This window comes from Oryzias latipes, chromosome 17 (assembly GCF_002234675.1).
Source record: "Oryzias latipes chromosome 17, ASM223467v1".
Taxonomy (NCBI): Eukaryota; Metazoa; Chordata; class Actinopteri; order Beloniformes; family Adrianichthyidae; genus Oryzias; species Oryzias latipes.
The window spans coordinates 13,266,958-13,286,050 of record NC_019875.2 but is presented as its reverse complement, the minus strand read 5'-3'; the positions used below and the strand labels follow the sequence as shown (position 1 = coordinate 13,286,050).

General features: G+C 39.8%; 1 protein-coding gene across 1 annotated transcript; it reads left to right on the top strand.

The window, feature by feature from the left end:
- The first annotated feature begins 1,087 nt into the window (after nt 1–1,087).
- On the top strand, nt 1,088–19,093 carry LOC101161751 (protein canopy-1). The gene is made up of 6 exons (XM_004078876.4): nt 1,088–1,245; nt 3,760–3,862; nt 5,313–5,428; nt 16,651–16,863; nt 18,486–18,582; nt 18,710–19,093. Exons 2-6 carry the CDS (start codon nt 3,769–3,771, stop codon nt 18,748–18,750), a joined length of 561 nt encoding a protein of 186 aa, XP_004078924.1. The 5' UTR covers nt 1,088–1,245; nt 3,760–3,768; the 3' UTR covers nt 18,751–19,093.

Below are 19,093 nucleotides of genomic sequence, written 5' to 3'. Positions count from 1 at the left end.
TCTTCTACAAGTATTTCCGGTTTCCGGTATTTGAGAGTTCTGCGCATGTCCAAATGATTTGATCCGACCGAAAGTGCGGGGTATGTAAAAGTTTGTTATAATTGGATAAGGTTTTTCTTTGCCCATGTACACAGTTCAATATTAATCCGATCTTAGATCCGATCAAAAATGTTTTGCACATGTAACAACAGTTAGTGTTAGGATTATGCGCCGGCGGAAGTTGGGACGGTTACTGCTTGCCGGCCGTGCCAGGGACGAGCAGCTCGGCTGGTTCCGACCCGCTCCTGGTTCAGACCTGCTCACCAAAATACAACAGCTGGCCAACAGACGTCCCGGAGAGGTTCTGTATGATGAGGCTTTTATTCACTTATTCACTTCTCATTCAACGTAATTTAACAAGTACTGTCTTTTCAGAAGAATTTTCCATCCTATTACAACCTCTGGTCCGTGTTCACAGCCACAGACAGGGGTGTCTGCGGCTGTGAACACCCCGTGCATTGAAGCTGCCGGCCCCTGACCTAGACCAACTCAGACCAACGAATTTTGTTCCAGCATTGCTGTGTCCATATCACAAATAAATGGCAACTGAATTAACTTCATTTTGTTGGAACCGGAAACAAGTCATTTCTATGGGTGATGTCACACTCACTCCAGTTCTGAAATATAGCCAATGCTATAGCCCCATTTTACCGTGGGACGGTCCAGCAACTGGTGCAGGGGTAGTGTTTGTGACCTGGTATTTTCTTTTAGTTTCCTCACAAAAGTTGGCATTTTTTTAATATTACATTTGATCATTTTTGGTCATCGTGGCTTGCCATACAACTATAGTTTCAGACACTTCCATAACCCTCCGCTCGGAAAAAAAAAAGTTACGACAGCAGGAATCGCGTCACCTTGTCTTCAAAATAAAAGCTCCACGTGTCTTTGAGCTAAGAAGATGACGATATATATTTAAAATAGCCTTTTAGGAACACGTGTAGCTTATAACAGACTACTACTGACGATTTTCATTCCAGGGTTTTGTTTGGAGGACGCTGTCGTCATGTTGTTAATGTTTATTTTGAAAGCCGTAACCGGAACATGAAGGTGTCCTATCGCTAGCTTGATCGAGCGTCCTGTTGGTTATTGCAAGTTAATGGCAGTCAAACGGAGAAGCTTCATCTCAGTCTTTTGGACGGAACCGGTCTGACATTTGAGTCTTTATATCAAAGTGTGAGGGCGGGCGAAGGCTGCGCTTTTCCGTAGGTAAGAGAAGTGGTGGACTTGTTTAAGGCTTCCGCTGCCAAAGACACAAATGTAATGTTTTCAGTCAAAAGCTGGAATTTTCCCCGTCACACTTCCTCGGTGTAGCCTGTTTTGGCACACTGCTGGATGGATACAAGCAGTCCAAATGCATTATGGGTCCACGAGGGCTCTCTGAGATAAGTTAGTGGCACCAACTGTTTCGCCTTATTCTTTGTTAAACGCTTGAAATGAACTTTTATCTTTCTTCCTTTTTAAACCAACAAATTACAATATATTACAACATTTATAAACCCTTAAGTTAAAAAACACTGTAAAGTGTATGAAAACGGACAGCTGGACTGCTGAGATAACTAGCTGTCACATGTTAGAATAATAATAGGGAAACAGAAATTGTAAGTCCAACAATGAAGATATAGAGGTAAAAAAAGAAGATATTTAACGATTTTAGCCTCTTTGGATGTTTATCAGTAACTAAATAAACAGCTCAATAGACAGTTGCTTTTTTCTGGACATTGACATGATGAAGTAACATATGTCCCTGACCTCCAAAGTGATGGAAAAACAAACATTACATCACATTTGACAATATTTCACATTTTCAACTTGGGTGAATAAAATAAAATCTCCCCACAAGGTTAATTCCCCTCCTTAATCAACGTTTTAATTAATTTATTTCCTTACAAGAGTTCAAATTTTTTTAACAGTTTCGGAAAATTATCTGCACGATAGTTTCAAGAGAAGTGAATAAAGCCGTATAAAGGGGTTTACCGTAGGGGGTGCTGCGGGTTTTTGGGTTGTCCGGGCTCGTAGAGGGTTGTAGAAAGGAGTGGCTGCAGGTGTGTTTTACAGTTCCTAAGAGGCTCGTACGGGCACTTCAGGGACGTCGTGTTGTTGTGCACGCTGTAAGTGTATCGTGAAGTACTTGTAAGGATAATGTAAGTTGCACACTCTTGCTGTTGCACACAAGTTGTTAGTGAGGTACTTGCACCGTCTCCTCTACTGGCCGAGCAATTGCTGCATTCACGAGGTGTGTAGGTGATGCGTAAATGCCCGTAGGATGCCCACACTTACCACACACTGTCTAATTTCCTAATATCCTAACAGCTAAGAAAAAAATTCTGGATGACACGCCTACTTCATCCTTACTTAGCGTTGCATGTTATAGGAGTTTTTGCTAGAACCTGTGGCCTGCAGCATGCACATATTCTATGGGCAGGGAACATTTTCGCTTGATATGTGCTTACAGAGCTGTTTATGACTTTGGTATTTCCTGCATGCCTCAGACAGACAAACAGGGCTTCCCTGTGAACGAACGTTTGTTGATGATAATGTAAAAAAGAGCAATATGCCTGCAACAGACCTTAACGTGTCGACCATGTTGTAACAACTTGTTTATCTAAATGCTTGTACCATGGGTTTGTGTATGAAAATACATGCTGTAAATCCAGAAACTTTTCTGTTGCAGTAACAGCTCAAGGTAAAGCTGGCAATTGAGACAAAGAAAAAAAGTACAAATGCATCCTAGTTAATGCAGGTTATAGCTCTTTAACCTACCTTATACTGCAAGAACACCAAGATGGAGGACTTTTAGCTTTGAAAAAACCAGACTTTGAATACAGAAGAATAAAGTTTTGGTGTTTCAGTTGGTAAAGTCCAACAGGAACTTTAGCTCAGTTCTCCAAATTTTGTATTTGTAGCCAGTATGCAGACACAATACAACATGTTCTGTTTGTTGGTTTGTTGTTCTCGATCTACTTTCAGAGATGTGGCCTAAAGGTGTTGCATAACTGCAAGAACATCATCTTATAAGTTATTTTTCATTTAGAGTGTGTTCCTTTATTTGAATAGGAAAATTACTGCAGTAATTAGCGACATTTTACTTTTGTTTGATTAAATAAAACTGTTCCTTCAAAAGCCACCTCCGCCTGTCCCAAAGCCCGTCCTCTGTCTGGAGATACAAATCTCTTAGGAGACACGGTTCTTCTGAGTCCAGCAGCCCACTCACGCAGAACAGGCGGATGGACTGGGGTCCGAAGCCTCCTTCGTTGCGCACACCGTAACAAAGCCCCCTCCTGCCTGCAAACAGAAGCTATGAGTCCGGCTCAGAGACGTGCACATGCAATGTGTGCACACCCACGATTGCGCAACAGTACGTGCACAATTGAACAATCCGTGCGCATGGTTTATCAGATTTATTTTCTTTTTAACCACTGGCACCTGGATCGCGTCGTAAACACGAATAGTGGTAATGATAACCCGTTGTGTCATGTGTACCAAAATCAGTGTGATACAACTCGGTCAAAAATACCACTGGTGCTTACTTCATTTTGTATTTTTTCACTTAACTTGTCATGATGAAGTATTAATTTGCAGTTGTATAAACTTCTCTCAAATATCTTTTACTGTTGATGAATAATGGTTCCCTCTAAACCTTGTGAAAGAAGAAAAGATCTACTGATGGACTCTACTTTAGTTTCCGAAAACATTGCTAATGTCAGGAATTTGTCTTGTTAGACCATCATAATGGCCTCCTGGATAATCCAGATGGTGGTGATGATGATGTCCGTCTTCATCAAAACCAGTCATGGGAAGAGAGACCAGGTTCTTTATTGTTCTGGTAAGTATTTACGCCCCGTTGGTTCATACATTGAGCAAATGGAAACAAAAGAAGAGGTTATTGGTTACACAAACATGTCTTTGTCTGATCAATGAACTCGGTGAAAAGAAGTTTCTAGAAGGCTGTTGGAAGTCCATGGTTGTTGAAGATGGTAATTAAATAAAATGTAAACATGTAACCAAATACTTTGTAACACTTAGGCTGCATTTACACTGCAGGTCTTGATGCCCAAATCCGATTTTTTGACTATATCCGATTTTTTGACGACGCGCTTACATCATCTTTTAAAAGTGACCCGTATCCCATTTTTGCATTTACACTACAATGCTGAAACTACCAAACATAGATGTTCTGACCCGGAAAAGGAGGTAAAACAATACGTGTTGTTTTACTTCCTTTTCCAGGTCAGAACGTCTCCAATGGATACCGACTATACAATGGATGCAGATGCAAAAGAAATTATACAGTGTTTTGCTTTCTCCACTATTTTGAAAAGTCAGCAAAAAAATCAGCTAAACATTGGTCTCGTACGGCGGAGAAAAAAGAGGAGAGCCCTTTTGCAGCCTGGGCGAATTTACCGATGATCGCTGCAACATCAGGTTTGGATGCAGCAAAAGGACTCAAGACTGGTGACATGTGATCTCAGTTGGTGGTGTCCACCTGAGTTGACGTCACTGACGTACGACTCACATTTACTGGGGAATATCCGATTTGTCTGCTTACATGGCACACTCAAATATAGGTATCTGATTCGTATCCGATTTATTTCCACATAAGAATGAGGCCTGAATCTAATCTGAGACAATTAAAATCCATGCAGTTTTTTCCTGCTCACACGTTCACCGGTCATATCCGATCTGTGCCACATGAGAGGAAAAAATTGGAATTGGGTCAGTTGAACCATGCAGTGTAAATGGGGTAGTAGTCTTATTTACTGCCTTTGTATTTTTTTTTCTTCATTTATTCTAGGGCTGCACGATATGAGGAAAACTCGCGATATGCGATATTGGTGATTAATATTGCGATAACGATATAATTCGCGGTATATAAACAAACAGCAAAACAACCAAAAACATCATCTCCATTTCACTGCAACAGTTTAAAAATGATACTCCAAATGACCCTCGTCGACGTAGGAGGCAAACATCAAACATCAAAGGGCTCATCTGATTGATCAACAACGTAAACGGGTCCTTCTGATTGGTTAAATGCATAAAGGGATTTATTTCATTTGTTCAATATTTCAAGCTGCCATGAGTTTGTTATAGCAGATTTAAGGTAACCCTTTATTGCGATTATCGCCGTCTTTTGCGGTATGCATATTGCACAGCTTAATGTCGCGATAACGATAAATTTGCGGTATATTGTGCAGGCCTAATTTATTCCAAATCATCTGACTGACTTTATCAATTCAATTGCTTTGATCTGATCATTCCCATTTGTCTTCCAGCTTGCAGAGCAATAGTGGACGAACTGAACTACTCAATCAGTCAGGTCGACCCGAGAAAAACCATAGATATTGGTGGTTTTAGAGTCAACCCAGATGGAAGCGTGAAGAACAAGCAGGTACAGTGAACTGGTGTGTAGTGAAGAACCTTCGCTCGCCACTACTGTGTTACTATGTTGCAATATAACTTGCACTAAGAGATGTACATTTTATTTAATTGACTTCTAGCAAATATTTTTACATTTTCAGAACTAAAATTGCAACAAAAGCATTCATTTAATTTATCAAAAGAATAGAAATTCAGAACTGTGCGCTACTCAATAATGGCCATTGATGCCTATGTTTTTTTAAGTGCACTGCTCAGTGTTGAAGATGATTTTGGGGGCTACATTTGTCTATTTGATAGTTTTGGCTTAATGCAGATTAAGGAGAAAAATGTTGAAATACTAAGTTTGTGTTTTTACTTGCAACCACTTGGCTTTTTTAATTATTGGAAACCTAAAATTAAAACAAATGAAAAAACTAGTCAAGTTGAACATGGATGAGACCTCATTATGACTTTGTGGATCACATTTAGAACATAATGATAGATCTACAACAGTAGCAGATGTTTTTCGTGCTGATTACTGAGCAGAATGACATGTTTGAAGCAAAAAACCCGTTTTTTTGTTACTATAACTGACAGTATAGAAGATGCAGAAAATACGTCAGTGTACAAGTCTGTTGTACACTGTTGAACAGAAGTTTAATTATGGTGATGTCACAAAAACAAGGTGTGAATGCTCCACAGTTATGAACCAGCGTTTGGGTGGTGTTGACACCCTTTTTCTTCAGCCTCCTTACAGATAGACTCTCATCATTTCCTTGGATTTTTTTCATTGACCAAAAATGTCTGATATCAGCCATACATTTCTGAACTGCAGAAGTGAAGCTTGTGGGAGTGTGAGTTCATTTCCTGGAGCTTCCCTCTCACTATGCTCCTTGCATGGCAGCAGAGTTCTGTGTGTGTGTGCGTGCATGCGTGGCGTGGGTAAATGGAGCTGTGGCTGTAAATCACTTGGCCTTAATCGAGGTAGAAAAGACTGATTTAAATAAACGCCGTTTACCAAAAAATGGCCGATTGGAATAAAGTGAGTTTTCGTAAGTGCACTCATGTCTACCTTCCTGCTTATAAAAAATATATCACTAAAAATACACAAACTTACTGTCTTACAATTAAAAAGAAAATTTCTAAATGAAATATTAAACTAAGCAGTGCAGAAGTAATTTTTTTGAGCAAAGTTGGACTTTTTAACATGGGAGTCAAAGAGAAATTGATTTTCTACTGAAACCAATCTTCAGTGGTCATTTGCGGAAGTTGACTTTTAATGGGAAAATGAATTGTGAGGCCTTAATTTTGTTTTTAAAAAGTGTTATTGGAGAAAGTAAATCCAGCCCTGATCATCATGAAGCCACCACTGTTTTACTATATTAAACCATTTTTTTTTTCAAGCATGCGCTGGTTTCTTTTGTCATCAGCCTAAAAAGTTGTTTCTTTCTTCAACAAAACTAATTGACAAGATACACTGTTTCTTTGCACAGTTTAAAAGTTAAAAAAATTAGTTTTTGTATTTTGGATTAGTCAGCATTTAGATCCTTGCTGAGCAGACTCAAACTTCTGCTGAGTCATGACTTAGTCATGTAAAGGTTTCTGTCCAGTCATCTTCTTAGAAGTTTGCTGGTTTCCACTTTTCTTATTACCATTTCATACAGAGAAGCTGCTGCCTAATTAACTTTCAGCAGTGAACTATTGCATCAGTAGCCAGTAAGTCTTTGGCTTTTTTTTAAAGTTACTTTTCTTTTTTGTAAGAGGGGATGGTCACTTAATTTTATTTTCTTATCATCCACCTTCACTCTATGTAAAAGAAAACAACAGTTGATCTACCTGCAGTGGCTTTTTAATGATCTATCATGTGTCCTGTTTGCATTGGTGTGGGGAATCTATTTGTTAATAAAGCTTTACTTGAGCTTTTCTTGTTTTCTTCTGATTTGGCTCACCAGGCCAGGACTATACGTGCCCCTTCCAGACATGAGCTCCTCCTTTGCCCTCGGCCAACACCAGCCTCCATCTGTTTTGTTGTTTGGTCAGTCAAATGTTACAGAGACACAGAAGGAGCTAAGCCTTGATTTAATGCCCTCCTGACTCTCTCCTTTTTATCAGCTTTTCACCTAGAGTGAATCACAGAGGGCGGGATGTCACAGCCTCGATACCATCTCTGTGAAGGATTTGCAGGTTTTAAGTCTCTGCTCTTTGGCCTCTTTCACAGTTGGACTTCCTGGGGGTATGGGGCTGCTCGGTGGCACAAAAGTGAAACCTGCCTGCCGTAACAATGACACTCTTAGGGCATCCAAAGACATTGAACTTAGAACGGCGAGTTGATCTCACGGTGACCAGTGGGAAGTCATGCATTGAGAATGAGAGGATGCATAATAGCAAGCTGCCACCATGACACCTAATATCATGGCCCAGAAATGTGAATGAATGTGTAAGGGGGCATCCTGTCATTCAGTTTTTCCTTTTGTCCGGAGAAGTGCAGCATTCCACACAGAATTTCTTGTCAGGTCTGTACAAACTAGTTTAAAAATTGACACAGGACAGGTGTGTCTTTATTAATAAGAATTATTCATGAAATCGCTATTATCCCATTCCCCCTAATATTTACAGATGTGGGAGATATTTTTCCAATGAAAAAATCAAAAGTTTCTTTCACCAAAATGTAAATTTGTTAAAGGTGGAAAAAAGTAGAGCTCTCAGTTTAACTGAGAGCTTAGTGTATGAACCTTACAGCTGTGACATGTTAGTTTGCTTTATGACATGCTAAATCAGCTGTAATTCAATGTAGAACAGTGGAATTTAACTGGACATTCCAAATTTAATGGAATGTAACCTTTGAACACACGTTGAAAGTTAAACCACTTTAACTTTTAGTGTATGGAAGGTGTTCCTTTAATTCATGGAAGTACCAACTGATTGAAAATTAATCATGAAGGAGAAATTAGCAGCCTGCCGACCACCACTGACATCTTTGAGACCAGATGCAGGAAACGCCTCCCCACCCACCCCTCACACCCTCTGTTCTCCCTGCTCCCCTCAGGCAGGAGGCCGAGGAGCATAAAGAGCAGGACCACCAGACTGAGGAACAGTTTCTTTCCTGAAGCAGTCAGACTGCTGTAACCCCCCACCCCCCACCCTATGGACAACTTGCTAAATCTCATGTGCAACATCATACGACTGTGCAATAATATATTCTACACTGTGCAATTTTGTAACATATTCTCCACTGTGCAATACTCAATAGAAACCATACCACATCATATTGATAGTTACTTATTCGTCTCTTCTCACTGTAAACGGCTGGCTCTGGTCCCGGGACCAGAGAACCTAATTTCGTTTTACCACGGTGATAAAAGGACAATAATGATTCCTGAAAATTAGTAATTGCGGTTTGTGCCCGGCCGGAGTTCTTTGACTCAAAGTCTTTCATATATCAGACTAGAGCAGTGAAGAAAAAAAAACCTGGAGCAAAATTCCCCACATTCACACAGCTTCAGCATTTTGCACCAAGCCTCTTCCAACTGAAAGTACATGTGCTAGTAACTACTGTAGTGACAGTACAGTATTTTTTTTTTTCGTATACTTTATTTTATGAACACCATATTCAAAAAGTGTGTTGAAGAACGTGCAACATATGCCCAGTGTGAACGTCAGCTAGTGAATATTTTGAATAGTTAACAGTTAACTAGGGAAACCAAGTGTAAGCCTTAAAGGCACTTAGCAGTAGAGAACATACCCAATTTTCATAATGCCAGTAACTTAACAGGTTACTTTTAAAGCCCCAAACAAACAGAGCGGTACTCCTAGAGCAGGGGTCGGGAACCTATGTCTCGCGAGTCATATCTGGCTCTTTTGATGGCCACATCTGGCTCGCAGACAAATCTTTAATCATAAATTTTTTTTTCATTAGACTACTCCTTCGCGGGTGTGATGAAATGCCAGGGGGGGCTTGCAGTAGTAGCGGTGCTTGGAGAAAAAAATATCTGCGCCACTATCAGTTTACTATTATCTGTTATTTCACAGACTTTCTAAAAGCCTGAATACTGCGAATTGGGATGTGTGAGGAGGAAAAGGAGAGGGGTAGTGGGCACAGGCAGCAAGGTGAAACACGCACTGATGGTCAAAACTTAAAACACGCTGGCCGTCACCTAGCAGTTTTTCTCACATCTAAAGAACATTAAGACCAACCTACGATCACATTTTACAGATGAAAGTCTCAACGCCTGCATAAAGCTGAAACTCACCACGTATCAGCGTTGGTTACGGCCTACAGTAACCAGAATAAAGAACCTTAAAAGAGGTTAAATCTCTGTGCCTCAGTATGGGAAAGGGACACTACATTATTGTATGGCTCTCATGAAATTACGTTTAAAAATATGTGGTGTTTATGGCTCTTACGGCCAAAAAGATTCCCGACCCCTGCCCTAAAGTCAGTGAGCGGGGTGGAAGATGACTTTCAGACAAAACATTAGGTTAACGACCTCTGAACTCACAAGACTGATTAGTATGAAAACTGTAGAGGAATCATTACCATCAAGTTTAGAAGGAATACAGATATCCCATTGTGGATGGAGGAAGGGGACCTCAAAGAAGGCCCTAAGAAAACTTCAAGCGAGCGAAAGGTGTTTGTAGGTAAACAGTGGGAGTTTTGGGCAGGGACCCAGCACATGGCAGTATTTAAAGGCACTCAATTTGGTGAAATCCAGCAGCTTTCTTAATTACTATGCTAATTATTGTCTGCTATTGATGTGTCTCCTATGTTTGATGGATTAACTGAGCTGTTGGGTAAAGTAGTGATTTCTAGCTGCTTGTTGGTGTAAGTACTGTGATTGGTTGTTACTGGCTGATTGGCTGCTTGTGTTAATAAAGTTGTGGGTAGAGACGGGGGAGTGGTTCTGGAAAATTATTGAGCTTTTTCTATGTCTTGGGCCTAACTCGAGGTAACACCGATTATTTGGGACAGGCCCACCTTAAGACCTGCTTTCACCCTGACACACACATCCATCGTGGGTTATCTTGGAATGTCATTTCAAGTGTTTGCTTGGCTTCGAGTGAAATGATTCTCCTTTTTTGTTTAACTTATTTTAATTTTCATTTTGGCACATTCACTAATGCTAAAAATGACTTAAGTTCCTGTGCAAAAAGTGAAAATATTTTCATAGGTCCTAAAACATTGACATGAGACATAAACCGCGATAGCCTGAAACGTTACAAAACTTAAACTAACTCAAAAGTTTGTATAGTCTTTCAAGCTTAAAGTATAGTTGAGTTCTTAGCTTCTTTTTACCTTTTAATATCAATATGGTTAACCCTAGAGCACTATCACCGGCTGATTTTTACCCAAGCAAAACTTTTTACATAAATTTTAATATGTTGCACGTCTTTACCTTCACCAGGGAAGTCTCACATGTCCCAGGAATGGGTGGACCAAAGACCAAGTTTCTAGTATCGTTTTATTATTTTTTAGGATTTTTTTCCTCAAATTCTTAATTTTTCAGTAATTTTTAAACATGTTTTTAGGAACTTCCTATTTTTTTTTCATTTTGTTAAACATACCACAGTTGAAAATAAGACAACCACTGCAATTTATCATGTGTTGTCATGCTTTGATCTCTTTTTTATGACAAATACTTTTTGTTGGGTATATTATATAAGGTTAAAAATTATCCAGCAAAAGTGATGGTGTAACTTTTTATCGCGAAAGTGTTCCAGGGTTAAAGTAGCGTAATGTTTGCATCATTCAGCCTTTAAAACATAAATGCATGTTAATGCTGATGGTGTACTATTTCCAGAGGTATTGTCTGTCTTTTTTGTACCAACCTCTCCTGGTTTCTGCTGCTGCACCCGAGAAGCTAATTTGAGGTCTACTGCCACCTGTATTCACTCTTTGATCCCTCCTATTATTGCATTATTGTCCATCAGGATAAAGAAAAGTCCTCAACTATGCACAGCAAAACTGATTCATAGTAATTTGATCCTCAAGAAAAATTCCCTTATTTTTAGTTTTGCAAGAAAAATAATCTTATCTGGAAAGTTTTTCAAAAGCAAAACAATCTTAGTTTAAGAAAACGTGTCTTATAATTCTTGTCTAAAAATAAGAATTCTTGATACAGCCCTTTTTTCTAAGCCCCATTGGCGTTTTTTTTTTTTTTTTTTTAAGGAGAATGTATTAAACTAAGGATAGTTTTAACCTTGTTCCAGTGTTTTTGTGGAGTGCTATTTCCTGTGCCATTTTCTCCGGGTTTCTATTTGACAAAACAAAAGTCGACTTCGAATGAACTAAATTCATTTACAATAGATATGAACTTTCACGAGTCACGGTGTTTTAACACACACGGCCTTTGAGCAGAAAGATGTCTGTAGAAGAGAATGAGCCAACATATGTATAACCACTGGAACAACTGTATGAGGTAATAGTGGACAGACATATCAGAGAAACGACGCTCTTATAGGACCAGTCTAGATAGATGTTTAATAACTAACCAAAAAAAGAAAAAAATCATGTTTCTTTTCTGGATTGTTGTCAAGCTCTTTTCACCTCTCAGTTCTACTCATGCACAGATATGAGTTCTAAATTTATTAGATATCGGAACGACCATCTCTTTTATCAGCTTGGCAGACAAAATTATTACTATTAATAAGCATTTAGAAACTTCATTAATCCATATCAGCAGGAGAATGAAAGTGAAGGGCCCCTCTCCACCGTTCTGCATTGATGGCTTCCTGTCCAGCTTGAATTAAATAGCAGATAGGATCCCTAAGAAGCCTATTCTCTGGTCAAACTGGTCCCACAATAAAGCACCTCCGCCAGCCCATTCTTCAGTCAAGGCTTTGACTGACAGCTTCCTTTCAGCGGACTCCAACTGGCGAGGAAGGTCTGTAATTCCACAACACTTTTTGGCGGTGTGGCATGACAATGACCCATCCCATCAACTTTATTTATTTTTCCAAAAGAGTTTCAATTTAAGTTGAATTAATAAAAGAATAATAAAAATACAGAGCAATATTTTACCCCTTTCGCTGCTTTTCTGCCTTCTCATAGAAATGATCCTGATGCATTTGAAAGCAGTAATGTCGAGCAAATCTTAATTATTGCGCTCTCACAGTAGGTAAGTCCTGCATATAGGCGCCCTTACCTCATTGCTGCACTATGCGAGCTGATGACACCTTTTCCTACCTGTCTGAGAATCCCTCGTGCTTTTCCTTTGGCTTTCTCACGGTTAGAGCCAAAACTTTAATTTCCTCCTTAAAACTTCTTTAAAACAGCAGACAGCTGGTTTCTAACAAAGATTTTGACCAAATTTATGTATAAAGTTTGTGTCTTTACCTGAATTTTGAACTATTGAACCCTAACAGTATCAATCAATGAAGGATAAATCAATAAAAACATTTCAAATCATGTAGGAGATTTTTTTTGTTTAGTTTGATATCTAATTTAAACACGAAGAACCTCGAAGATAAAACGAAGTAAAGCTTTTTTTTAAATGAACAACTACAACCTCAACAGTGACTTTTAAAGAAAAACGACCTTTTATTTCTCCTGCCCTTAAATTATTTTTTATATTTGACAAATTTTGAGTTGCTGAAGGATCACTCAGGACATAATTTATGGATGAATTTGCTTTACTGGTAGAAGTTCAGGATGACGGTTATTTTGTCCTTTGAGGACTTTTTTCTTACAGGCTTTTATCAGTTTATAACTGAATAAAATGTGAGGTGCTGACAATTCAAACTGAGAGGCAGGTGGTACTGCTTCAATTCTGACAGAAAAAAACAACAATATTTTTTTTAAACATTAGTTGATTTAAACAAGAGAAAAGATTTTCTCTCCCCAATGGTGTCAAAGTCATGACAGACAGGATTTGATTGATAGGTGATGCTCATCGTCCACGACCTGTTTGACCTACATTCCCCAGTGCTCATGGCCTTTAACCTTTGGCCTCATGCTGCAACACATTCAGTTGACCTGCCAACTTCCGTCCTTCCTTCTATCTCAGAGCTGCAGAGTTTTCTGGGGGGGGCTCAATCAATGCTAAAAGTGGCGGGTGTTCAGGATCTTCTGCCAACTCTAAGGACAGACAGGAGGAGGACAGATCCACCCGAAAGCAGATGGCAGGGAAGCTCTTTGTTCAGTTTAAACTCATCAATATTCCTGTGCTTCTCTTATGTTACTTTTGTACTTGGTCTGGAGTTTAGTACAGGTGTTATCAAGTAGGTCGGGGAACATTTCTTCATGTCCTGATCTCTTTTTCTAATCCATCCCACTGTTCAGCCTCAGTGGAGTTGTGAGCAGACCACTTGGACCTGTTTCTCAGTCGCCCTTGGCATCCCGAATGCATGCGGGGACGCAGCGAGCAGAGCGCTGGGCTGCACTCTGCACCTGTCTAGACACAACTGTCATGGTGTCTTTGTCCCAGAGGAACAATGTGGTGGTGTAGAGGTGGAGAGAGCACTCTTAAAGGTTAAAAGTCTAAATTGTAGCAGTAAGTTTGTTAGTGTGAATGGAGAAAAGGCTACGGAAGCGAGTGGTCACCCTGCTGACCCACACAGACCATCGCACTGTTGCACATCTGACACTGGGTCAGCCGAGACCCGGAGCACGACTTGACTTTTGTTTTTAGCTCAAAAATACTTCCTTTTTCCTTTAAAGCTCCAACATGACGTTTGTTTTTCTTTAATCGCCACATTTCCACTTGGCTCTGAGTGTTTCCTCAACGTTTAGAGATAATGACAAGAGAAATTGTAGTTTGTGTTCCTTCACGGGAATCAAAGCCAACTGGGTTGATTTGTTTTTCTGATCTACTTCAATTCAATTTAATTCAGTTTATTTACAAAGTGCCAGAACTTTAACCCCAATTTGATTCACTGTATGACTGTGCCATGACATGAAAAACTTTGAACCCCTAAATCTCCCTTCACAACCAACGTTCGACACAAAGGCATGTAAAAGTTTTTGAGTTGAGGGGGTCAGATTTGCCCCCAGAGAGAGAAAGTGAGAATAATTCCAATTATTGCGGTTAAAATCTGGTCTATTGACCACTATCTTAAATCTTGGTAAACAGTCGGGCTAGAATCAAATGCAAGAGACAAGCTGATGGTTTACAATATGATAGAATTGATGCTCAGAAAGCTCAAAAGGACAAAAGTGCTCTAAAAGAATCTGTGGTTCAGTGATCATTGAAGCTGTGGTTCCTGAATCCGCTACTGTATTTAGGAGTTTTGCCAAAACTGTCTTCTCAGTCAGTCTGGATACAGGTCTACTAAGAAACGTGTTTTTTTTCTTTATTTTATGTGTATTAATTTTGAATAATAGGATTTTATAGCCTGTTATAAATCCCCACTGCATCTCACCAAATTATACTCAACTGGTGATTGAACCAAAGAGGCAGGTTTCCTCTGGTTCATTCATTTTTTTTTTAGAATTTTTTTCCTTTGGTACTTGAGAGGCAAATTAAGGGTCTATTCAGACTGAACACATTTGGTCCACTTTAAGTGAACCAGAGTTTGTTTTCCCTGAAAATCTGGAACAAGTTTTCAGTCTGAATACACCCAATCAGACCTTCGTCCGGGACCAGGAACCGCTCTCTGACCCGTCTTTGGAGGTGGTCTCGGTTCGTTTCCAATCGGACTGAGCTTCGGTTTGCTCTGAGATTCCTCAGTCTGAATACAATCTGTCCTCGGAGCGGAACAACTGGACCAAAACGGCCACCGTACTAGGGTTGTGCCGATGGACGATATCATCGTCCATCGTGATGGGTGACTGACATCCCGATGGAGAGACCACCATCGTGAGGCCACGCCCCCGCCACGTTGCGCGTCGACACCATAAGCCGCGGTTACATGTACAAAATATCTTGATGGGATCAATGGTCGGATTAGAATCCAACCGTGTACATGGGCCCAGAAAAATGTTTTCAGAATATAAAAACGTTCACTAAGGTCACACTTTCCGTCGGAATAAATCATTCGCACATGCGCAGTAGGGTTTGAAAACCGGAAGGATATAAATTCCGCCGAGCGGCTTTTTTTTTTCAAACTTTATTGAATGTAACAATTCAATACAAAACAATGTTAAACAGCGCCGAGCGGCTATATACATTGACATGTCAGCTCGGTAAAATACGAGATGATCTTCTAAACGTGCTTTTAATAATGTTACGGTTATTGTGAAACACCTGTTCGCTCATCATTTGAATTTTAATCCGTGTGGTCAGTGCTTTTTCTGAACGAAGCCAGGATTAGCAGTATGCTAACACGGGCTAACAACATTAGCTTTGGGTGGTGCTGCTTGCTGGCTGCACGTAAACATGTAAGAATAACATCAGCCTTTATTTAGTCGGGACACGACTGGAAACACAAATCCACGTGATTGTTTGAATGTTTTCTAAGGACTGAGCGACATTTCTGCTCTGAAGCTCAAACCGCTGTGTGTGCTGACGATCCGAGCTGTGCTCAGACACACCTTTAGACCCGGTTCTGAGTTCGGTTGCTTGTACCCCTAGAGCTGCGGGACGGATCGCAGTCTTAAATCTCCCACACATACCGCTCATGTACCCCCCCCCCCTTCCCATCAAACACAAAACTTTAAGTCCGCGCTCCGCCGGTCCACTTCACTAGTGAAGTGCGGGAGCGGACTACTTCTTTTCTATTTTGTTTGTAACTTTTTTTGTTAAAGTCACTTCCCTCAGTTTATACTGGATCATCGTGGATTAGTCATTAGTTGGGAAATAAAATGAAAAAAGCAAAAAAAGGAATAGCAGTTATATAAGAACGAAAAATGTAAAAATACCCCCCCCCCCCCCCCCCCCGACGATTTTCGTGTTATCAAACAGAAAAAAGGGTCCAACTGTTTACTTGTTAGTGTTTATTTTAACACCCCAGAAAACCCTTCTTACATGCTTTTCTGTGCTGCTGTGACGTCATCCTAAAAGTTACGTTGCATTTCAGCACAAGATGAGACACAGTAACTCATTGAAATGTGGTCAGATGTATGCAGGGTCATCAAAACAGGTTTCAACGTGATACACATTGCTTCTCACTGTTTTCTTTAACAGTTTTTTGGTGTACCTTCTTAGACATCTTCTCGTCTAGAAGTCTAAATGGAGGTAAATGGATTTAGGCTGGTTTTCTACATCTGTGTGAATCTTAAAACCACACACTCTAGCTATTTTATAGGTTTTAACACTAAATCAGATTTTTTTAAAGCATTCCTAAGTGCTCTGCATGTCCTCATGTCTCTGTGTTCAGGTCCCACTGGCTCGCTCAGAGACTCACCTCGGCGAGCTTCTGGAGGAGGTTTGCAAAAGCATGAGTGACTACGCCCTCTACTTGGACCCCAACACCCAGCAGAAGCAGTACAGGAGGTTTGCTCCTAGAAGCACCGGGGCTGACGGAGGCTTTCCAGATTTGAAGAATTTCCAGTTTGATGGACCTGAGGCGTCCACCGGCCTGACATTTGCAGTATGTTGTCGCCTGTTAGATTAACTACTGAACACATGTAGTTGTTAATTACTTCTGGATGTCCAGTTTCAAATTATTTTCCATCAGCTTATTCTGTTTCCTTTTTTAAATGAATTATACAGAAGTTTAACTGAGGAAAACCTGCTGCATTTCAAATTCACACAGTCTTCACGGACGTTTGTTCATTTTTAATCTTAATGTACAAAATTGGAACATTTCTTCCTTTGCAAGGATGGTGCATAAAACGTATCACACACGTTTGCAAGGATCACATTTTGCTGCAAAACAAACACATTTTATTGCCATTTTATAGATACATTTGAATGATGCCAGATTAGTAGACCTTTTCAGAGATGACTCAGGGTTGTTTAAGCTGCATCTGCATGAAAATGCAGTAAGGGAGAACAAACAAGTCTACAAAGATAAATAAACAAATATAATCATTGTACGATAGAATGTTGCTAGGGCAACAAGGGTTTTTGGTACTTTTTTCCCTGATAAATATGACAAGAACAAGTATAAATGGTGTCATGAGGCTGTGATTGGAAACATCTCAATAACCAGGTAGAGCCCCCCCCCCCCCCCCCCCTCCCCCCACAGCATATCAGGAATCTGGACCAGGAGTCTGCAACCTTAAACGCTACAGGAACCATTTGGGTCCATTTCTTACTAAAACCCACAAAATCACACTGCAATTTAGAAAAAAAATAACATTATTTCTGTTTTTGCAACCATTAAATCATTCTTTTATATCATATAGTATTTTTAATATTGGCAATAGTTGAATGAGAGCAGTTTTATAATTTTGTTTAACAATTTCAACTTATTTTACTTTTTATTGCAGCACATACAAGTTCCTTTCAAAATAAAATACACACTGTGTTTCTTCCTACTGTAGCAGATTTCATTTGTTTGAATAAAAAGTGGTTCTCCTTCATCCTTCTTCTCCTCTTACTATTGAATATAAACATCCCAACATTAGTTCAGAATCCAATTTTAAAAAAATCTGTATTTCAACAACAAACTCCTAAAAGAGTAGATTCAACCTTTTACCATAATTTCGCTTGGTTATCTGACATATTAAAAATCTTAACACAAACTTTATTAACTAAATCAATTTAACTACAACTGCAAACAAATATTTTTTATCCAAATGTTTAGCATTTTGATCCAAAAACAAAGGGCCAAAATCACAAAGGAGCCAGCTGTGGCTCCAGAGCGTCAGGTTGCAGACTCCCCGGTTTGGAGCATTTGTGTAAAGATGGCCCATCCTATGCCAACATGACTGTTCCCAAAGCGAGGTCCATGACGACACAGATGAGTGAATTTGTGTGGAAGATCTTTACTCAACAACCTCCACCTCATACAACACGATTGGGATGAATTGGAGTGAAGTCTTCTGCGATAACATGTCTCCAAAAGAATGGTCAAATAAACAATAATAAACACACTGCTAAGCATTGTGGGTTGAAGCTGTTGACTGTCAGGTTCAGGATGTGAATCCTTGCCAACAGGCAGATGGTCTCTCAGGCTATAAGCTCCAGCCAACCCAACCCCATGGTAGTCTGTTCATTTGTATATTTCTACTGAATGTGTGTTTTCCTGTTGTGTTTCCTTCCCAGTGTGAAACATTGGTGGAGGAGCTGGAGGACGCCATCATATCCACGTTCAGCAAGAAAGCAGATGGTGTGGAGGAGCAGCTCTGCAGCAGTGTCTGTGGTAAATGTCCACAACACATTTTGTGGTGGCCGGTGCTTAAAATCCTGATGACAGAGAAAGACGGATCACGCCTGCAGCTTTTGTTCTTTCGTCAGAAGATTTATTTTTCCTACGGTTTTGGTTTCAGATCAGGGGGAAAGCGAAAATCGCACCAACAAAGAGTTGTGAAGGTTTGCTCCGTCCACAGACGTCCTCGACCAGCGTCATCGTTCTGACCAACCATTGATGGGACCTTTTTTTTTTTTCTAAATAATGACCTCTATTTTTAAAGAAATAAAAATATGACCTTGCAAAACAATATCTTGTTTTTATCTCTCTGTTTCTGCATCTGATGGAACTCGCAGTAAATCCAGCTGTGATGCCATTGGCTGTTTTGATCTGTGTTGGTTATGAGGTCATGAGATAGATGGGTTCTGATCAAAAACACACTGGTTAGAACAAAGTTTGCTAATGAAGAACTGGAAAATGCAAAGTCATTGTATTTACATTAAAAAATCCCATGTGCTGAAAA

Excerpts from the sequence above, each read along its gene's own strand:
- LOC101161751 (XM_004078876.4), top strand. The coding sequence starts at position 3,769 with ATGGCCTCCTGGATAATCCAGATGGTGGTGATGATGATGTCCGTCTTC. Across the intron at positions 3,863-5,312 it reads CCAGGTTCTTTATTGTTCTG|CTTGCAGAGCAATAGTGGAC; the intron begins GTAAGTATTTAC and ends TTTGTCTTCCAG. Across the intron at positions 18,583-18,709 it reads GCTCTGCAGCAGTGTCTGTG|ATCAGGGGGAAAGCGAAAAT; the intron begins GTAAATGTCCAC and ends TTTTGGTTTCAG.